The 22,258-nt window shown below is 43.2% G+C and overlaps 1 protein-coding gene across 1 annotated transcript in view; it reads left to right on the forward strand.

Annotated features, from left to right (window-relative positions):
* LOC306886342 (protein unc-79 homolog) overlaps nt 1-22,258 on the forward strand; it is a gene marked incomplete at both ends in the record, with an annotated part of 80,750 nt that overhangs the window by 19,548 nt on the left and 38,944 nt on the right. The window contains 11 exon segments of the mRNA XM_079443383.1: nt 353-493; nt 1,278-1,493; nt 1,571-1,798; nt 4,661-4,796; nt 4,937-5,016; nt 5,094-5,242; nt 10,281-10,438; nt 17,784-17,965; nt 18,048-18,249; nt 20,036-20,219; nt 21,412-21,694. Of these exon segments, the coding sequence (XP_079299509.1) occupies nt 353-493; nt 1,278-1,493; nt 1,571-1,798; nt 4,661-4,796; nt 4,937-5,016; nt 5,094-5,242; nt 10,281-10,438; nt 17,784-17,965; nt 18,048-18,249; nt 20,036-20,219; nt 21,412-21,694 (1,959 nt within the window).

A 22,258-nucleotide genomic window follows, 5' to 3' on the forward strand; every position in this document is an offset into this window, starting at 1 on the left:
ACAACCACAAATGCCTACAGTAAAAAAGTTTGGTTTCAGTCTTGCTTTCATGTTTACCATGAACACGTTTGTGATATTTTGAATGCAGTGTTTCATTTTGCAAGAGATGTGAGGCATTTTGCATTTTGTGTGTGTAATTGTTGGATTTGTGTGTAAAGTTTAAATGTAAGCAGTTTAAAAAAATGTAATGTGTTATTCTTGTAAGGACTGTAGCTGATTTCAGGTTTTATTATCCTTGTGGGGACATTTGGACTCCACACAGCTACTGTATGACAGGTTTAACAACATTTTTGTCTGTGTTGGTGGCTCTTTTACTCTGTCTGCTGTGTGAACAGCTGCGTCTCTTCCGCAGGTTCTGTCAGAGCTGGACATTGTGGTTCCTCTGCAGCTGCTCATCAGCATGTTCTCTGATGGTGTGAACTCACTGAAGGAACTGGCCAATCAGAAAAGAGCTCGAGCTGCAGACCTGTCAGGAAATGCAGGAGCCCGCAGGGTAACACAGCGCTGACCCGCATCCACACCTCACCCGATGTTCCCGGGCAAAACTGACCCGCCTTTTCAATATCGCTCAAAGTCTCTCGTTATGCCATATTATCACCCAATCTTGCACTCTCCATCAGCATTTGTTTTTGTTATCAGTTTTTTGTACTTTTTGCAGTTTTTTTCCCCTTCCTTGCTACACTTGTGGCATTTCTGATCAAAAAATACCAGCATACAAAAATTGCTTATAAATCTGTTATCGAGCTATATTATTACCAAATATTGGATTCTTATCTTTTCTTACCTTGTTTTCTTTTAATTACCACCTATTTTGTATTTCTATTTGGAATTGAACGTTCTTTTTGGCCTCATTGAGCTGAGCTTATGCTCCTCAGAGTTTGAAAAAGCATTATTTGTGTATAATTCTGTCAGCGTTCACTTCAAAACTGAGGAGCATAAGCTCAGCTCAATGAGGCCAAAAAGAACGTTCAATTCCAAATAGAAATACAAAATAGGTGGTTATACCAGCTGTGAGCAAAGTCAGCACGTTTTAGTCTATTGCAATAACATTAACCAGCAATGTCCAAACGACTGAAACACAACATGAGGGTTAAGAACGTGGGATGCAGTTAAACATGGCTGTCACGACAGAAATGACATGTGACATACTGAAGTATTAAAGGGATGAGGAGAGATATTTGGCAGATGTCTAAAAAGGAAACAGTTTTTTCATATTTGGTTGTGATATGGTGTACTTTTGGAGCTGTATGCCGAGCGCAGATGTGTTTCCGCCGCAGGTGAGTGTGGTGTCTGACCCCGGCAGGAGAGGGCAGCACAATAACCTGAGTCCGTTTCCGAGTCCGTTCCGGAGCCCCTTCCGCAGCCCCCTGCGCTGCAGCCCCTTCAAGAACCTCGGTCACGCCGCCGGAAACTGTGCTCTGGACCTGGACTGTGACGACGACGACATGAACCTGGGCTGCTTCATCCTCATGTTTGACCTGGTGCTTAAACAGGTGAACCCATTCACACACACACACACAGAGATGCTGGCACAGTCTTCAGGAGATGTGTGACGTGTGTTCTGGTGCAGATGGAGCTGCAGGACGACGCGCTGACGCCGGGGCTGGAGAGCAGTCTGGGCCGGGATGTGGTGGGCATCATCAACAGCGTGCTGCAGGCTCCGTGGGGCGGATCGCACACCTGTCAGAAGGACGAGAAGGCTCTGGAGTGCAGTCTGTGCCAGTCCAGCATCCTCTGCTACCAGCTGGCCTGTGATCTGCTGAAGAGACTGACGCCGCGTGAGGAGATACGGCTGGTGGTGAGACAAGTCTGTCGTCTGTATACTGAGCTGATGGTTCTTTAAAGCTCTTCCACTGTCTCGTGTGGCCTGACCGTCATAATGTCAGGGTCAAAACCAGGAGCAGCTTGACTGACATGTAAAGGGATTTTACGCTTAATTTTCTTCATACTGTATGTGCTGCTCAGCGCTGGGGTTATCTGAGACAAATTATATCAGACTAATGTAGAAAAATGTATTTAAGTTATTAGTCTCAAACTGAATTCCTGGAGGGCCACAGCTCTGCACAGATTAGCTCCAACCCTAATCAAACACACCAGGGCCCGTATTCACAAAACATTTTATCTTATCACTAAGAGTTCTCCTAAATGGCAGTAAAAGTTTTTAGCTAAGTGTTTTCTCTTAAACCCTATCTACAAAGCTGCTGAGACAAACTTTTACTAAGGAATAGAGAGAAGTGTTAAGCTCAGAGTAAGGGGGCGGGGTTTACCTCGTTGCTATGGGTGATGTCAGCATGTTTATAAACTATGCACACAGTGATTGGCTGATAGATCAGAGATTTATTCATAGAAATATTGTAGAGTGATATTATGTTGCCATATTCAAATAAAGGTTAAAAAATTAAAACTAATGGTACATTCAAATAAAGATTTTAAAATGCAGGCTAAGTGAGTGTCACTAATGTGATGTTCAGCTAATTGTCAGCCTCTTGTGTGCTTCTCATAATTAGTGAATATGCATATAAAGATCATTTTAATGAACAGTAGAATAATCACGGCTGATAGTAAGACATGCAAACGTAACAGAAAACCAGACTGGACGCAAGAACATGTTACTTCTTGCCCAACTGGTTAATGAGAACAAGGATATAATCAAAGGAACATTTATAGTTGGGGTAACCTCCAAACCTTAAAGGTGATACCATTTTAAAGGCTCATTATCGCCAAATGTTTCTAAAATGATTATATTCTGAGGCAGATTGCCGACAACAGCCATTTTAGGATAGTTGTGAGTTGGTCTTAATGACCTCTTCACTACTCCTAACGTTTCACAGATTTAGGACCTAAATTTAAGTAAAAATTAGAAGTCCTAAATGTAGGACTGACACGCCCACTATTTTTAAGATTTTCTCCTAAATCGGCGAGTAAGGAGCTACTTTTAGCCTTAAGATGTTTTTTGAATACGGGCCCTGATCCAGATAATCAAGCTCTTCAGGATCACTAGAAACATCCAAGCAGGTGTGATTTGGAGCTAAACTCTGCAGACCTGTGGGTCTCCAGGAATTGAGTTTGAGACCACTGATTTAATGCTATGACAGACTCAAAATATTGAGTCACTAACTTTGACAAATACAGTATGTACTGTAGGGCTGGGTATCGTTCAAAAATTTTCGATATCGATACCGATACCGATACCTTGAGTTCGATACCGGTCCCTGAACGATACTTTCTTCGATACCAGTTTTATGAAATCAGTTTTAATAAGATTACATTATCTGAAAAAAATATTTTTTTTTAGCTTGTTGATATTTATACAGACTCAAAGCCTCATCTCCTGAGCCACTGCACAAAGGAACAAAATATATCCAACACAATAAATAAATAAATAATTTTAATAAAGTTCAAATAGTTTTCAGTTTACACATCTGTTAGGCTACGTTTACATTAGTGCGTGTTCATTTTAAAACACATAGCTCAGACAGAATCATCATTTCTAGGTTGTTAAAGACTTCAAGAAATTTTAAATCTTCATCCACTTTCATAAGTGGGTGTTTTATTTTCTTTCACCATATGTTTTATTGTTATTAAATTATGGTGTAGTCTAATTATTTGAATCCATAAAAACAACTTAGTTTATTTAAATTTATTCTTAAAATAGCCGTATGAAATGTTTTATTTTTCCTCAGAAATTCTGTGTTCTGTATCTGGTTTTCAAATGAAGACATAAAACATTAATTTAATTTATCTTTAAATGATTGAAAATCAAAGTTTATTTATTTTGGCAAACAAAGGGGGGTTACTATTAAAATTAAAACATGGAATAACTGTTGTGTGATCATTACTAAAAAAAAAAAAAGTTTTAATAATTTTAATAGTAGCAGTATGTACTGTCTGCTGAACAATATTAATATATTTCTGCAGCAATCTTCCAAGTTAAACCGAACTTTTATTTTGACGGGTTGCCTGGAATACCTTTACAGTTCTGTGTGTATATGATATGAGTTAGTTTTACTCGAATCAAACGGTAAAATGCTCATGAAGTGAGTCTCAGAGCAGGTCTGGAGATGTTGTTCATGTGTTTATGTCCTCATTTAGTGAGACGGCAGATGCTGAAATCACAGCGAGCGTCACGCGCGCTTCAGTATAGAGAGCAGACTGCTCCGTGCGCTTTCGAAACACTCTCGCGGAGGTCAAACACTGATCAATCTGCGCGTCGCCGTTTCTAGTCAAACACACCTAGTGCTGCAGGATTATTGGCTCACTGATGGTGATGAGATTAACCCCTTAGGTATCGAAATTTGGTACCGAACGACAAGATGTTTTTCGATACTCGGTGGTATCGAGGCAATTCGGTCGGTGCCTAAAAAGTATCGAACTCGATACCCAGCCCTAATGTACTGTATGTTTGCTCCCTTACAGTGACGAATGACTAAAACGCCTATATGCTCTTTCTCCTGGACGTTGTGTAAATCCAGCCAGTCAGATAACACCCTACAAGGCAGTGAAATTGATTCTAGTTGTGTGTGAAACAAGCATCAGATGGTTAGGAACAGACTGTGGGACTGAGCCTGCCAAACCTCACGCAAACTTTCTGCTTTTCTCATATTCAGATGTGAATGATAAAGGTGAAGAGGTTTTTCAGCGTGTCGTGTGTTTTTGACAGGAACCATCCGAGTGTCTGGAGGAGAGTTTGGTTTTCCCTCAAACTGAATTCAGTCTTAAATCAGAGAATGGAGCGGATGAAGCAGACGCTCCATCAGAAAACCCCGGCAGTCACAATCCCTCTCCTGAGATCCCGCGTATGTGCACCGCTTCAGCCCAGTTACAGTCCACACCAGCGCCGCTTCCAGCAGCAAGCAATGCTTGTGTATTGTTTATGTATCATGCATTAGTGCATTACGTTTTCTGTTTCTGATTACAAATGTGTTCTGTTCCCCAGCATTAAAGAATAGTGCAGACAGGAAGTTCTCGTACCTACAGCTTCCTGTTTCTCTGAAGCTTCTGTACACCATTCTGCAGGTACACGTCTCTCTCGTTTCAGTCAGGCTTGTGCGGCGTTCATGTTTCTCATGAGTCTGCTGCAATGTTTCTTGTAGGAGATGAGTAAGTTTGAGGAGCCAGACATCCTCTTCAACATGCTGAACTGTCTGAAGATCCTGTGTTTGCACGGGGAATGCCTGTATCACGCCAGGAAAGATCACCCTCAGTTCCTGACCTACATACAGGAGAAGATGCTCATCCCCAGGTACCATTATTACAGCAAGCCTACTGTAACTCTCCATGACTAGGGATATGAAGGCATCACATTTTCGTGTTGTGATTAATTGCTAATGCTTTTATCACGGTAAACGATATTGAAATATTGCAAAAAAAAAAGTGTTGTCATAATACAGTATAATGTTTTTCTTATAACAAAAATAACTGAACATTTAAATACAATAAAGCAATTCACAAAAATGTATAAAGTTAAAAATTTTAAAAACATAGATTAAAGTGCAAAAGAATTATAAAGACCAGAAGGTATCACTTTACAATAAGATCTCATTAGTTAACCTTAGTTAATGCATTTACATTTACATTTATTCATTTAGCTGACGCTTTTATCCAAAGCGACTTACAATTGCTATATATGTCAGAGGTCGCACGCCTCTGGAGCAACTAGGGGTTAAGTGTCTTACTCAGCTCCTAATGCATTAACATTATCAAGAAGCAATAGCTACATTTGCTACAGAAGTTATTCATCTTTGTAAAAAAGAAAAAAATACAACTCTTAGTTCATGTTAGCTCAGGTTCAGGCAGACTGTGAGTTCATGAGTGGGCACCACCACCTCTCGAGGTTCTGCAGCAGAAGCCGCCACCTCTGGAGGCACTGGAGTGAATACATGGACAGAAGAGGCCTCTGGAGCAGACTCGTGGACAGAAGAGGCCTCTGGAGCAGACTCGTGGACAGAAGAGGCCTCTGGAGCAGACTCGTGGACAGAAGAGGCCTCAGGAGTGCAGTGTGCAGCCTACACACTCAAAATGGCGACCGCCATTACGGGCAGTGCAGCAGAAAGTGGGATGCCTGCTGGGCTTGAGTGCAAAGAGACCACTGGGATGTCAGCTGCTCGCACCGACATCAGTGGTGGGTCCATCACACTAGCTAGTCTTTTAAGTCCTGGTGCAAGCTCCGCATCTGCAGGAGCTTGGGTACTATAGCCTCCCCCAAAAAAAATCCCTTGGGGAAATCTTGCCGACAGTCGTGACTTGGCAAGGCTCTGACGTGGCAGCCATCTTGGCCGGGAACTCAGGTGTGATGTGAGCAGGCCCCGTAGACTCTGGCTTGGCAGGCATGACGTGAGCGGACTCTGGAATGGTGGCCATGTTATGATGAGACTCTGGAAGATCAACTGAGATGTGATGAGACTCTAGAACGGCGGCCATTTTCCGAAGAGACTCGTGAGTGACGACCATCTTGCAATGAAGCTCTTGAATGGCGGCCATGTTATGAAGAATCTCTTGAGTAGCTAGCATGACGTGAGCAGTCCCTGGGGTAGCAGACATGACGTTAGCGGACTCTGGATTGGCAGACATGATGTGATCAGGCTGTGACTTGGTAGATATGACATGAGTAAACTTAAGCCCGATTCGGACGGTAATTGTTTCTCATATGGATGTCTGTAAAAATTCATTTACATATCACCTCAGTGATAAAACTCATGGATTCAGACGGCGATTTATTCACAGTGGAGGTGTTTACAAATTTATTCTTATTATAGTGTAAAATGTATTTTAAAATACTTATGTAAAATATATTCTTATTATTCCAAGCATATTTTATAATGTATAATCCTATTTATTATTTGATTATTTAAATCTCCTGTTTAAAAATAGGGAAATACGCGCTATAGTTGTATATAATTATACGCGATCCATTTATAATACACATTTTAAAATTGTATTGCATACCTGCCGCTATGGAGGACCAAACCTGCATAAATTAAATATGAATAAATTAATTAATGAATAAATAAATATATTAATGAATAAATAGATAAATGTGGTAATAGGAAAATAAATAAATGAATAAACGACTTGATAGAATAAATGATTAATTTGTAATAAAATATTTTTTTCCCCCCTTAATTTCTTTTCTGCTTTTAGACATTTATAATTTTTTTAATTTTAATTTTTTCACTAATTCTTTTTTAATGTATTTTTATTATTTATACATTTATTTTGAGATTTATTTATATATTTATGCATTCATTTTCTTTAGAATGATTTATTCCCACATGTATTTATTTTTCGATTTATTTATTTATTCATTTATTTTTACTTTTCCGTGTGTAACATGTAAATGAGGAAGGTGGTCCTTGTGTAGCTTCAGTGCATCATTGGGTGAGAGCTCACGCGGCGCATCGTCAGGCCAGCGAAGCGATAGAGATGAGAGTTTTCAAAGAAAATAGCGGCAAGTAGTAATTCGTTGTCCAGTTTGCTACGGGATGTGGCAGATCAGCTGGAGAGTTGTAAATAATTTTCACAGAACGTTATTCGCATTAGTGCCGAAATATTTAAAATATTTTCCAGAAATAAAAATAGGAAGCTGAAGCTGAAGTCTGGAACCATCGACATCAGACCCTAAGGTGATGACACCCAGAGTCAGATGGTTGGTTTCTAGTCTAATAACTGGGTGTCATCACCCAGGGTCTGAAGTTCCAGACTCGAGGTCGACGATGCTGTGGGAGATCACATAAGTAGCTTCAGATTCCTGTTTTTATTTCTGGAAAATATTTTAAATATTTCGGCACTAATGCGAATAACGTTCTGTGAAAATTATTTACAACTCTCCAGCTGATCTGCCACATCCCGTAGCAAACTGGACAACGAATTACTACTTGCCGCTATTTTCTTTGAAAACTCTCATCTCTATCGCTTCGCTGGCCTGACGATGCGCCGCGTGAGCTCTCACCCAATGATGCACTGAAGCTACACAAGGACCACCTTCCTCATTTACATGTTACACACGGAAAAGTAAAAATAAATGAATAAATAAATAGAAAAATAAATACATGTGGGAATAAATCATTCTAAAGAAAATGAATGCATAAATATATAAATAAATCTCAAAATAAATGTATAAATAATAAAAATACATTAAAAAAGAATTAGTGAAAAAATAAAAGTTACGGTTTTTTTTAATGTATAAATGTCTAAAAGCAGAAAATAAGTTAAGGGGGGAAAAAATAATTTTATTACAAATTAATCATTTATTTTGTCAAGTCGTTTATTCATTTATTTATTTTCCTATTATCACATTTATTTACCTATTTATTAATTAATATATTTATTAATTCATTAATTTATTCATATTTAATTTATGCAGGTTTGGTCCTCCATATGCCGCTGCCATAATAAAGACCCATTTCGAATGTTTACGTGCTTTTCTTTTCTTTCTGCTCTCACTAGCTGTGCTGGAGCAGTTATGAAGTATTGTTCTTTTAAATACTTCCAGCATTTCAGAAATGAATATGTATGCAAATTACACTGAATTACAACAGTTACTGTACGGTGTTCGGGAGTGCTCAAAAAGGGTTTAAACGCTGAATTTTGAATTGATTTCTTCTCCTAAACTCAGAGATGTGGATTCGTACGGCAATAAAATTACCACACGACCTTGGTGTTTGTCAAAAAACAGATTTTCACGGGGATGGTGAGAGAAAAACACAGACGTCCTGGATTCGGACGGCAATTAAATCACCAACTACCCCCTGTATATGGTGAAAATCACTTGTGTCCCCCTGAGAAACAATTACCGTCCGAATCGGGCTTTAGACTTAACTGGCATGTGAGCAGGTCCTGGAGTAGCAGTTATGACATGAGTAGGCCTTGGAGTAGCAGACATGACGTTAGCAGGCTCTGGCGTGGCAGACATGATGTGAGCGAGCTTGGGAGTAGCGGGTACAGAACAGTTGTGGGGCTCCTCATCCACAATTCCCACAGTAAGAGGTGAACCAGCCAGAAAAAGAGCATGGTCGATATATTCTTCTAGTGTGGCAGAGCATGTGTTGTCTGGCATCAGATCATATAAACAGTCTTTAAGTCCATTACGAAAAATTCCCTTTAAAGCCACATCATTAAAATCCACCTAATTGGCACAGTCCACAAAAGTCGGGAACATAGTCCTCTAAATGGCCCTGTCACCTTGAAGGCAGAGGAGGCTAACTGCTGGGTTCATGGTGCAGGTCGTGTATTCTGTTAATGAGTCCACTGAAGGCAAGCGTAGTGATGAACCCAAGTGCAGTTTACTGACAAACGTGAAATCCAAAATCCAAACAAAGACTTGACTTGAACAGGCTAGACATGAATAGACTTGACTTGAACAGACTAGACTCACCGACAGCAGGTTACAACATTAATACATGACAAGAAACAAAGGCAAGGACATGGCTACCTTAAGCAAACAAGACTGGACACATGACAATAATCAACCAATGAGAACATGACACAGTGAACAAGAGAACCAATCAGAACATGACACAAAGAACAAGGGATAAAGCAATAGCAAAGAGACATTAGGGCAAGAGAAGCATGACACAAACAGGAACCATAACTGAACTTCAAAATAAAAGACATGAAAACAAGAACAAGACACAGAACCCCAAAACCCCATGTTACACACAGCTGCAACTTTTGATTTTAACAACGTGTTGTTAAATATTGGAATTACCTAAGATTAATGAATGCTTTAGAAGAGTTTTCATTGGCAGTTTGCTAACTAATTAATTAACTAATGTTAACTAATGAAGCCTTAATGTAAAGTGTGACCGAATAATAACAAATCAAAACATGTTCAGACAATATCTAGGGCATGCTGTAGTCCAGATTAAAATTGTAAAAAGTTTGAAAATAAATGGTAAATAAAATGTGCAATTTGCTTGTGTATCATTGCTCTTTTGTTGGTTTTGATTGCTTCTATTGTCCTCATTTGTAAGTCGCTTTGGATAAAAGCGTCTGATAAATGACTAAATGTAAATGCACATTGTGACCAGTTGATGGGAAAATATTTTCTTAAAATGCATTCAGAGTTCTGAATAATTTGTAATAAATAATTATTCTCTGTATTTTGAAGTGCCCACTATACCAATATCGTGCATATTTATTTTCGTGATATATCGCATTACTGAATACAGGCACATGTCTATCCGTGACTTACAGTTCATCAGAAATCATCTGATATTAGAGTCAGTGTTTGTGTGAAGGGCACGTCTCATGTTCAGGGGCTGGTTGTTGTTTGTGTGCAGCCTGTGGTCCATGCTGAGGTCAGAGTTCTGTCAGCTGGCGTCTCTGGCCGTCCCGCAGCTCCTGCACGCACTCGCTCTGTCCCATGGAGCCGATATCTTCTGGAGGCTCGTCGACAGCAGCTTCAACAGTCAGGACTGGAAGATTCGCTTCGAAGCAGGTCTGACCACACTCTCGTCCGCACCTTGCTGCTCATTTGCTAAAAAGCTTTGCTGCCATGATAAACGCTGTGGGATTATCTGGAGCTCTTACGGTGATTAACAGCAAGAAGCTGTGACCTTGAACAAGAGTCAGACATCCTCTGTGTGCGTTCACACACATCACAAACACAAACACAAACACGACCTGCGCAGATAAAGAGGATTGAAAGGCTGTTGTGTGACAGGTTCAATATTTACTGCTCACAGTGTTAGTGCTGTTTGCTACATCAGTCGCTGCTGTAACTAATTTCAGCATATAAGAGATTTTCAGACACACCATCACTCTGAACTGATATCAGCATCAACTCATGAGTGGGTAAACATCACCAACAATCAAAACGTCTTAGGTTACGTATGTAACCCCAGTTCCTCGAAGGAACGAGACGCTGCGTCAGGAGACGCTTTGGGGAATGCCTACAGCGTAACCAGCTCTGAATACCAATGAAATCTGTCCAATGGATGGGAGGGACGTCACGGGCGAGGTGACGTAATGACCAGCTGGTATAAAAGTATGTGCGGTGAAACCGGCGTCAGCTTCTAGAATGAAGCAAGCGCTGGCAGGGATGCCGGAATTGCGGCCTCGCGACGCAGCGTCTCGTTCCTTCGAGGAACTGGGGTTACATACGTAACCTAAGACTTTCCTCTTCAGGAACTCGAGCTGCATCAGGAGACACTTTGGGGAACGAGATACCCACGGCACCAGACTTCCAAGTCACTGCCCTGTGTGTATCCAACGGAGCACAGCTAGGGCGAGAGAACGGAAAACCTGGAGTGGCTCGTATGTCTAGACCATAAAACATGACATGGTCAGGGGCGTAGACCATCCCGCAGCGTTGCAGATGTCCTGGATAGGGACACCTGCAAGAAAGGCCTTGGAGGCTGCCACACTCCTCATGGAATGAGCTCTGACTCCCACGGCGAGGGGAGGTCAGAAGACTCATAGGCCATCTGAGTGGCATCCACGAACCGACTGCCTCAGTGCAACACGGAGGAAATGTGTAACTAGGGGTTGTCTGCCCACTGTCAGTTCACCAAGAGGGGTGTGGTAAGCCGAGATTGCCGCCACATAGACCTTCAAGGTGAAATGGGCTAACCCTGCGGAGAGTCGAGCCTGCAGGAACTCCAGCACTGTACCAACCGGGCAGTTAACTGGGTCGAGCTGGCGATCTCCGCACCATGAAGTGAAGATTCTCCAATTCAGGGTGTACAGTCTCCTCGTAGAGGGAGCTCTGGAATGGAGAATGGTCTCAACAACCTCGGCTGAGAGACCGGAAGCTATGAGCTGTGCCCCCTCAGGGGCCACACCCACAGCTTCCACAACTCCGGGCGGGGGTGCACAAGGGTGCCTCCTGCCTGTGAGAGGAGAGCCCTCCTGACTGGAATCTGCCATGGAAAGCCGTCGAGGAGGGAAATCAGGTCCGAGAACCATACTCGGCCCGGCCAGAACGGGGCTACTAATAGCAGCCGGAGTCCGTCTCGGCGCATTCTTTCCAGAACTCCGGGGAGCAGAGCAATCGGGGGAAAGACATACAGACGAAGCCTTGGCCACGTCTGTACCATGGCATCCAGACCCTCGGAGCTGGATGACGTAGAGTACCAGAGGGGACATTGCACTGTCTGAGTGGCGAAGAGGTCCACCTGAGCCTGGCCAAACACTCTCCAGATCTGCTTCACCACCTCGGTGTGAAGCATCCATTCCCCGGATAACAGCCCCTGCCTCGACAGGGTGTCTGCTCCCACATGCTAACCCAGATGCTCAGAAGGGAGCGGCACCCTCTAAGTTGAGGGGAACAATGCCAGCTCGACCAACAGGAGAGCCGGGAGGAAGCAACATGCTCATAGACGACCCTCTAAAGTGAGGGGAGCAATGCTAGCTCTACCAAGGCAGAGCTCTGGAGAGCGGAGCACTTAACTCTCAGCATGAGAGGGAACTCAGACGCTCAGAAGGGAGCGGCATGCTCAAGGTGACCCTCAAAGTTGAGGGGAGCAATGCCAGCTCGACCAACCAGGAGAGCTCAGCCTCATAGCCCACGCAGGGATCTGGTGCACCAGCCTGTACAGGGGGCGCGAACTGCAGACCTCCTTGGTGGTTGCTATAAGAGACCACCAATGTGTTGTCGGTGCGAACTAACATATGGCAACCTCTTCGGTCTGGGAGAAAGTATTTCAGAGCTTGAAACATGGCCAGCATCTCGCTGACCAAGAGAGATGATGACCCCTCCACAGACCTTGGGCAGGGTGGCCACTCATGACCGCTCCCCGACCGGTGAAGGATGCGTCCGTCGCTAGCGTACGTGGCGACACGGAGCTCCCAACACCAGGCCCAGGGACAAGAACCAAAGTAGTCTCCACATGTCCAAGGCCGCGTGACTTTGATCATGCGAAGCGGGTTCCCCTCTCGGGGAGAACCCCTTGGTCTTGCGCCACCACTGTAGGGGTCTCATGTACAGCAGGCCAATAGGTAACACGTTGGACGCAGCCGCCATCAGACCCAGCAGTCTCTGAAACTGCTTGACAGTGAGTGACTGGCCCGAAGGGAAGTACCCGGTACTGGTAAGCTTCACCCCCGAAAGCAAACCTCAGGAACTTCCTGTGAGAGGGAAGTATGGAGACGTGGAAGTATGCGTCTTTTAGATCGATCGCGACAAACCAGTCCTCGGACCTGATTTGAGACGCGACCTGTGAGCGTGAGCATCTTGAACTTCAGTCTGCTGACTGAGCGGTTCAGAGATGCTGCAGATCTAAAATTGGACACAACCCTCCATCCTTCTTTGGAACTATGAAGTATCGGCTGTAGAACCCGGACTCTCTCGCGAGGAGGAACCACCTCGATGGCCTCCTTCCTTAAGAGAGTATGTACCTCCTGTTCCATTACCAGAGCCTGCTTGGGGCCCACTAACGTGGAATTCACCCCGTTGAATTGAGGCGGACGAGAATCGAACTGGATTCTGTAGCCTCTCTATACATTGCGCAGGACCCATCTAGACACATTTGGCAGTAGCTTCCACGCTGCAAAATAGTCTACTAAGGGAACCAGTCCCTCGAGACTGGCCTCTGGTGTAGTCAGAGCGTCTAGTTCGGTGCCCTGAAGCGGCGAACCGACAGGGAACGACCGAACCAGCTGCTCTAGAGACCCCCGAAGGAGTGGCGAGCATCTCAGCTCCTTCGGGGGTCTCTAGAGCAGCTGGTTCGGTCGTTCCCTGTCGGTTCGCCGCTTCAGGGCACCGAACTAGACGCTCTGATCACAGCTGCTCTAGAGACCCCCGAAGGAGTGGCGAGCATCTCAGCTCCGCTACGGTACCGGGCGAAATAGACTGAGACGTGCGCTCGCTGGAGACCACTGCACCCTGAAGCGTAGGTGGTAGGGTTGGCAGAACGATCTCCTGAGGGCTTTTAAGAGCCAAGGTTGTCTTCACATGTCACTGGCCTTCTTTCACCCTCCTGACTCTCGTGAGCATTGACTTGATCCGAGCAGGAGACATATGTGCCTGCACTGTGGTCGAATCCCCACCACCCCCAGATAAGTGGTTCTCTGTAATGGAGAAATCACACTTTTCTTGGAGTTCAGTCTTAACCCCAACACTTTTAAGCGAGCGAGAACAACATCTCAATGTTGAGCCGACCTCCGCTCTAATTGAGTGAGAATCAACCAATAGTCGATGTAATCGAGTATGCGGACGCCCCGTAACCTCAGCGGAGCTAACGCCGCGCCCACACACTCGTAAAAGTGCGGGGTGAGAGTGCAAACCTCAGGAACTTCCTGTGAGTGGGAAGGATGGAGACATGGAAGTATGCGTCCTTTAGATTTACATGTCAAACCAGTCCTCGGACTTGATCTGAGATACTTACCTGAGCACCTTGAACTTCAGTCTAGCAGACTGAGCGGTTCAAATGATGCAGATCTAAAAAGGGACGCACTCCTCCATCCTCCTTGGAACTATGAAGTACCGGCCTTAGAACCCGGACTCTCTTCGTAAGGAGGACCCACCTTGATGGCTTCCTTCCTTAAGAGAGTATCTACCTCTTTTTCCATTACCAGAGCCTGCTCGGGGCCCACTAACGTGGAATTCACCCAATTGAATTGAGGCGGATGAGAATCGAACTGGATTCTGTAGCCTCTCTCTACAGTGCGCAGGACCCATCGAGACACATTTGGCAGTAGTTTCCACGCTGCAAAATAGTCTACTAAGGGAACCAGTCTCTCAAGACTGGCCTCTGGTGTAACCAGAAGCGGCGCACCAGCAGGGAGCGACCGAACTAGCTGCTCTAGAGACCCCCGAAGGGGTGGCGAGCATCTCAGCTCCGCTACGGTACCGGGCGGAAGAGACTGAGATGTACGCTCGCTGGAGACCGCTGCGCCCTGAAGCACTCATCCAACTCCTTGAGCAGGTCAGCCTGGCATGCCCGCAACACCACCATGGCGTGCAGACATAAGCCGGCCCGACCAGCTGCCGCATACCCCTTGCCTTCAGAGACGACGCAGCGTCAGGGGACAGATAGCTCGCAAGCGTCTGTTCCACACGCAGCATCGCTCTGTGACCACGCTCACTCGTCCCCATCACATTACCGTAGTAATCAAAAGAGGGGACGAAGAGGCGGGCCGAATTGTTTTCCCTACGACCTCGACACCTCAGTGTGGATGTCAGAAAAAAAAAAAAAAAAAAAAAGGCAGACTCGGATGTGGAGGTGAGTCTGAAACTGCAGAAAACGCAGAAAACCCTCTCTGCGGTTCGACAAGCCACTCCACAAGCTCCTCATAATGGGGTGACAGAGTGGGTGCAACATGCACAACGCTTCCCATGTCAACCTCCTCGGAGGAAGACACGAGAAACGCTGACATCGCTGCCTGAGGGGAAGTAATTGCGAGGCGGGCTTCCGAACTCGAGGAGCGGTCATGGGATCTGACAGGTGAGGATGGAGATAGAGACTCGCTCGTTTCCGATCCCTCCATCAGATCCCGCCGCGAACCCCACGAGCGCCGCCTCCGCTCCGCCTCAGCAGAAGCGGGCAGCGCCGCGGGGAACGCCAACACACACAAGCTGTGTGTATCCCCCGCATACACAAAAAAACATCTGTAGGGAGGAACACACAGCTCATATTGCGCTTCTCCCATATTCCAAGCCTTAAACTGGCTCTTCTTAGCCATAGCTAAAGACAGACAACAGTAAATAAGACTGACAGAAACACAGAGCGCTTGCTGAATGACAGAAAGCTGATGCCGGTTTCACCGCACCTGCTTTTATACCAGCTGGTCATTACGTCACCTCGCCCGTGACGTCCCTCCCATCCATTGGACAGATTTCATTGGTATACAGAGCCGGTTACGCTGTAGGCGTTCCCCAAAGCGTCTCCTGATGCAGCTCGAGTTCCTGAAGAGGAACTCTGTCAGCAGTAACTACTGGATCTGACAGAAAATCTACAAATTACTCCCAGAGCTTATATTCAGGGACAGAGATTTGATGCAGCGTCCACAGACCTTAAGATCACAGAGACTCTTGAACATCTGCCAGGAAGAAAACAATAATAACCAGAAATTAATAGACTAAAACCACACTCATCCGTCCACAGCACACGGCCATGATGGCCAATTCATCACAACATTCAATGAAAAACAAGAAATTACAAGACACTTAAGTGGATAAAAATAAAAAGCTTTTAACAAGAGAGAGTGACTACAATCAATTCACACGCCAGTAGAGTGCCATAGAATATTTGTGTCCCTGGAGCACAAAAGCAGTCATGAGTAGCACAGGTATATTTGTAGCAATAGCCAACAATACATTGTATGGGTCAAAATTATCCATTTTTCTTTCATGCCAAAAATAATTAGAATATTAAGATCATGTTCCATGAAGATATTTTGTACATTTTCTACCATAAATATATCACAAGTTAATTTTTGATTAGTAATATGCATTGCTAAGAACTTCATTTGAACAACTTTAAAGGAGATTTTCTCAATATTTAGATTTTTTTGCTCCCTCAGATTCCAGATTTTCTAATAGTTGTATCTCAGCCAAATATTGTCCTATTCTAACAATCCATACATCAATGGAAAAGATTATTTATTCAGCTTCCAGATTATCTATTTATCTCAATTTCGAAAAATTAAAAATGACTTGTGACCCTGGCTTTGTTGTCCAGGGTCACATATGAGCATGATTAAAAAAAGAAAGAAAAGCACAAGTAGGACAATTATAGAAATGGTGTAGAATAGGGCTGGGCGATAAAACGATAACGATATGTATCGCGATAGACACGTGAACGATACTTGACAATACAATACGTCACGATCAATAAAAAATGTGTTCGATAAAACGTTCGATATTTTTTATTCTTCGTCGGAAGAAAACAAAGGCTGCGAAGCAAGTTTGGTTGCATTAACAAAGGCACTCGCTCTCTGGTAACCTAGCAACGTAGGGAGTGACACGCTAACAGCCAATCATGTAACAGTATCATGTTTGGTTGCGCCATAGCGTTGTCTCGTGTCTAAGTGCGCACGCGCGGCTGAGAGTGCATGTCTGCAGCCAGACCCTATTGGCTGGTCTGCTGGATTCCTCTTCAGAAGCAGAAAATGAGTGCCGCAGCGAGCGAGGAAATTGTAAATAAAAGAGAAAGTCAGCTCCCAGTATGGCAGTTTTTGGATATTATAAGTCTGACCGTAGTCAGACCAAATGTCGTCTGCAAATTATGCAAGACAGTCGTCCCCGCCAAGACTGGTAATACCACGAACTTGATGTACCACCTTAAAAAATATATCAATAATTATCGATATCGACCGATATGAAACACTGATATCGTGATACAGTTTTCAGCCATATCGCCCAGCCCTAGTGTAGAATCTATTTCTTCTCCAGGTAGCGTAGTTCCTGCTATGTCTGTCCAAAACCTTTCACATTTTAGAAGACCCTTTCTGTCTTTTCCCACTTTCTATCATACAAGCAATTGATCCGGTTCATCGTCTATACTTACAACCATGAATGTGCTCATTTTTATACATTACACACGAGTCTCTGTAGATAAGTGATTTGTACTCGGAGGAAAGCCACAACATATTGGCCAACATCATTTTGAATGATTTAGCCCTTATTTATCAAAGGCTTTTTATTTCCAACCACTTGAATGCCTTGCAGATCCTTGTTTTTCATTTATAAGTTACTTTAATGTAGCACACCATTTTTCTGTGTTTCGATGATAATAACAGTAGTTGATGTCATCAGACACCATCAGTGATTGTTGATGTTTGATGATGTTGTTTCTGTTAGCACTGGCAGAATGCTATGAAGTAATGTCTGTCGCTTTCAGTGGAGCGCGTGGCCGTCCTGTGCCGCTTTCTGGACATCGGCTCGGTCACTAAGAGTCACGTGCTGAAGTATTCTCTGGCTCACGCTTTCTGCTGCTTCTTGGCCAGCATCGAGGATGTGAACCCTGCTGTGGCCACCAGAGCGCGTCTGCTGCTGGACACCATCAAGCGGCCTGCGCTGCAGGTGATAGAGACGTGATCGCACCAGTGTCCCCTCACCTCACGAGCGCAGATGGACAAACGTGTCTTTATGTGTCCTCTACCAGGGCCTGTGTCTGTGCCTGGACTTCCAGTTTGACACAGTGGTCAGGGACCGGCCCGTCATCCTGAGCAAACTGCTGCTGCTGCACTCGCTCAGACAGGAGATCCCCGCTCTGAGCTGGGAGTTCTTCGTCAACCGCTTCGAGTCGCTCTCGCTCGAGGCCCAGCTGCACCTGGACTGCAACAAAGAGTTCCCTTTTCCTACAAGTGAGTGTGCTTCAGTCAACTGTTCATGTCAGCACATCTACAGCAGTGGCCAAAATGATTAGAACACTATAGTATTTCAGCAGCTATATAGGTTTTAAGTCAGTTATTTATATCTTCTGCTGTAGTGTGTCAGTAGGAAATATCAGTTTACATTGCCCAACATTCATTTAGCCATTAATTGTAATAATCCAGTGAGATTTTTGAGATGTGATCTGATCATCATCCAGTCTGTCTGCAATGACATGAAGACACAGAACAAACTGAGACTAAATCCAAAGGAACTGTGTCTCCAAGACGCTTCAAGAAACCTCCTACAAACCTGGTTCTGTTTCTTCATGTCATTCCAGACAGACTGGATGATGATCAGATCAGATCTCTGTGTGGATCACTAAAATCTCACTGCATTATTGCAAGTAATGGCTAAATGGATGTTTCAAAATGTAAACTGATACGTGACCCTAGACCACAAAACCAGTCATAAGGGTTAATTTTCTGAAAAATTCTGAAATAATTTTCTGTTAAAATTCTGAAAGCCGACTAAATAATCTTTTCATTGATGTATAGTTTGTTAGGATAGGACAATATTTGGCTGAGATACAACTATTTGAAAATCTGGAATCTGAGGGAGCAAAAAAATCTAAATATTGAGAAAATCTCCTTTAAAGTTGTTCAAATGAAGTTCTTAGCAATGCATATTACTAAGTTTTGATATATTCATGGTAAGAAATTTACAAAACATATTTATGGAGCATGATCTTTACTTAATATCCTAACAATTTTTGGCATACATTTTTTAAAATAATTTTGACCCATACAATGTATTGTTGGCTATTGCTACAAATATACCTGTGCTACTCATGACTGCTTTTGTGCTGCAGGGACACATATTTCCTACTGGCACACTACAGCAGAAGATAGAAATAACTAACTTAAAACCATTTTTAGCTGCTGAAAATACTAGTGTTCTGATCATTTTGGCCAGCACTGTACAGAGTGTGTATGGAGTATGAAGTGGGTTTCTGCAAGGATTAATTCACCCTTCCATATATTAAGGCCTTAAAAAGGTCTTAATTTAGTGCAGAAAATCATAAATGAATAAAGTCACCCAAGTGTAACTGAAAAAAAGTACAGTACAAATATCTAAATATCCTTAAATCAAGATACATTTGCTTGAGATGCAAAATTAACATATGAAGTTTTGCTTTCTGACAAACCGAACATAATTAAATTTAGGCTTGTAAAAAAAACAAATATCTGTCTATTATGTATTATGAAAACTTGAATTACCTTTGAATTAAGTTTATTTTTCTGAGCCCATTTGTTCTTTTTTTAATCATAAGTTCACTTCATTTTGATGTATTTCTTATAAAACAAGACTTCTTATGTAATCTTGCGTCTCAAGTAAATGTATCTTGATTTAAGAATCTTATTTGAATTAAAGAACATTTGCACTGGAAAACAAGACAGAAATACTGAGAAGAACATCACTTTTGTTCAGTGTGATCAGAAGATACAGTAACAGTTATTTCTATATTTTTGTGGTTTTGAGCAGAGCTATTAAAGTAAAGTCATGGAGCTCTGTTAGACGATGTATTTTCAGACTGTTAATGCTAATAAAACTCATTGTGTTCTCCTGGACATTTACATTTAAAGAACATATTGGCATATTGTTTTCCCTTCAATTTATTCTTTGCATTTCTTCACTTGGTCTTAAATGTACCTTCATAAAACCTGCAGAAACCCTGATTAAACACCAAGCTGATCATGTCTTGATTTGCTCTGTAAGCGATCACGGCGGTGAGGACTAACGTGGCCAACCTGAGCGATGCGGCCATGTGGAAGATCAGACGCGCTCGCTTCGCCCGCAATCGGCAGAAGAGCGTCCGCTCGTTACGGGACAGCGTGAAGGGTCCGTCCGGGTCTAAACGCACTTTCTCCCTTCCGGAGACTCTGTGCAACAAACTGCGTGAGTGGCCTGAGCTTCTGTTGCTGTGCTCTTCTTCTATCACATGTCTGACACCTCAGAGTCCAGCTGGATTCATGAGAACATCCCACCAGGATCTGTCAGACACTTGAGCTCAACAGTGAAATTATTGTTTTGCTCAAACTTTTGTCTCTGAATTCACCAAAGATGTCCTTCACTTTCTGTTTCAGCTCTAAGACTCATAAGACAAGAGCAGTCGGCACCCATACTGGGAAACATGCTAGAGAAAATCCTGTCAGGTGAAGCACACCGTCGACAGTCACTCACGACTTACTAACACAACGAAAATACTGTAAATGTATAGTGGTGTTAGGACACACTGTTCGCTTCATCCTTTCAACATGAGCTGGATATTAATCATCATTCGCAATATATAATTACATTCATCAGTACTTTAGTTGTGTTCAGAATCATCACTCCACCCCAGACCCACGTGTGGTCACCCAAACATCAGCTGAAAGGGGTCCTGTTATGCCCTTTCACAAAGTCTTGATGTTGGGGTGTGTTAGGAAAGGTTTTCATGCTTGATTGTTCCAAAAATGCATTCTTTTTTTTGCATATTTTACATGATTGCAGCACCTTTAGTTCCTGTTTTAGTGAAGCCCCTCCTTCTGAAATGTGACCCTGGAGCACAAAACCAGTCATGAGGGTCAATATTTCGAAATTGTAATTTATACATAATCTGAAATCTTACTATAAGCTTTCCATTGGTGTATGGTTTGTTATGATAGGACAATATTTGGCTGAGATACAACTATTTGAAAATCTGGAATCTGAGGGTGCAAAAAAATCTTGATATTTTCTCTAAATATTGAGAAAATCTCCTTTAAAGTTGTTCAAATGAAGTTCTTAGCAATGTATATTACTAATCAAAAATTAAGTTTTGATATATTTACGGTAGGAAATTTACAAAATATCTTCATGGAACATGATCTTTACTTAATATCCTAATGATTTTTGGTATAAAAGAAAAATGGATAATTTTGACCCATACAATGTATTTTTGGCTATTGCTGTAAAATATACCTGTGTTACTGATGACTGCTTTTGTGCTCCAGGGTCACAAATATGAAATGCATAAATATGAAAAACCATAATAGGACCCCTTTAACAAACAATTGTACAGCATCTGTAGAGGAGACTAAAAGCGACACACCTTGTAAACGTGCAGGTGAGAGCTCTCCTCCAGAGGATGACTCCATCATTAGAGATCTGCTGCCGGAGGATGCGGGCATAGACCACCAGACCGTCCACCAGCTCATCATGGTGCTCATGAAGTTCATGGCCAAAGACAAAAGCAGTGCAGAGATGGACATCGCCAGCGCCAAAGCCTTCAACACGGTCAAGCGGCATCTCTATGTCCTGCTGGGATACGATCAGCAGATGGGCTGCTTCATGATCACCCCTCAGAAAATGCGCTCCTCCACCTGCTTCAACGCCTTCATCGCAGGAATCTCTCGGGTGAGTCCAGCTCTGTGCGTTCACTATTCCCTGCATTAGGTCACTGATACAGCTCACTTGAAGGAGTGAATGAAAACGAGTGAGTGAATGCGGACACTGAGTGCACCGGCAGAACTGCCGCTTTTGCATAGTTTGCTTGCTGTTTAATAATCATTTGAAACGGGCAGCTCCAGTAGGAGGGTTTATCTTGAACTCTGTAATGGAAATTATGTATAAACCCTAATTATACAATTTAAAAATCAATTTACAACGAATTTATACCTGTATTGCGTTGTACGGCGTGCAAGAGCACTTTGTAAAATGAATAGATTCAGCTGAGGGCCCCATCTTCTGGTGAGAAGCGGGAATTCATTACAGTGCATTATGGGTATTCTCTAGCCGTTGAGTGCACATCAGTTGTACACTCATTATTGCTGTGCATTGTGGGATTGAATGAGTGCACTCTATAATGCCCACTAAGGTTTCGGACACCACTAAAAATGGCTGTCGCCTCAAAGAGTGCCCTATTTAAGGGTATAGGGGGCGATTTCGGACACAGCCTTTGTGAGGAGCGTGACTGTGTTC

This window comes from Barbus barbus (assembly GCF_936440315.1).
Source record: "Barbus barbus genome assembly, chromosome: 20".
In the NCBI taxonomy this organism is placed as follows: domain Eukaryota; kingdom Metazoa; phylum Chordata; class Actinopteri; order Cypriniformes; family Cyprinidae; genus Barbus; species Barbus barbus.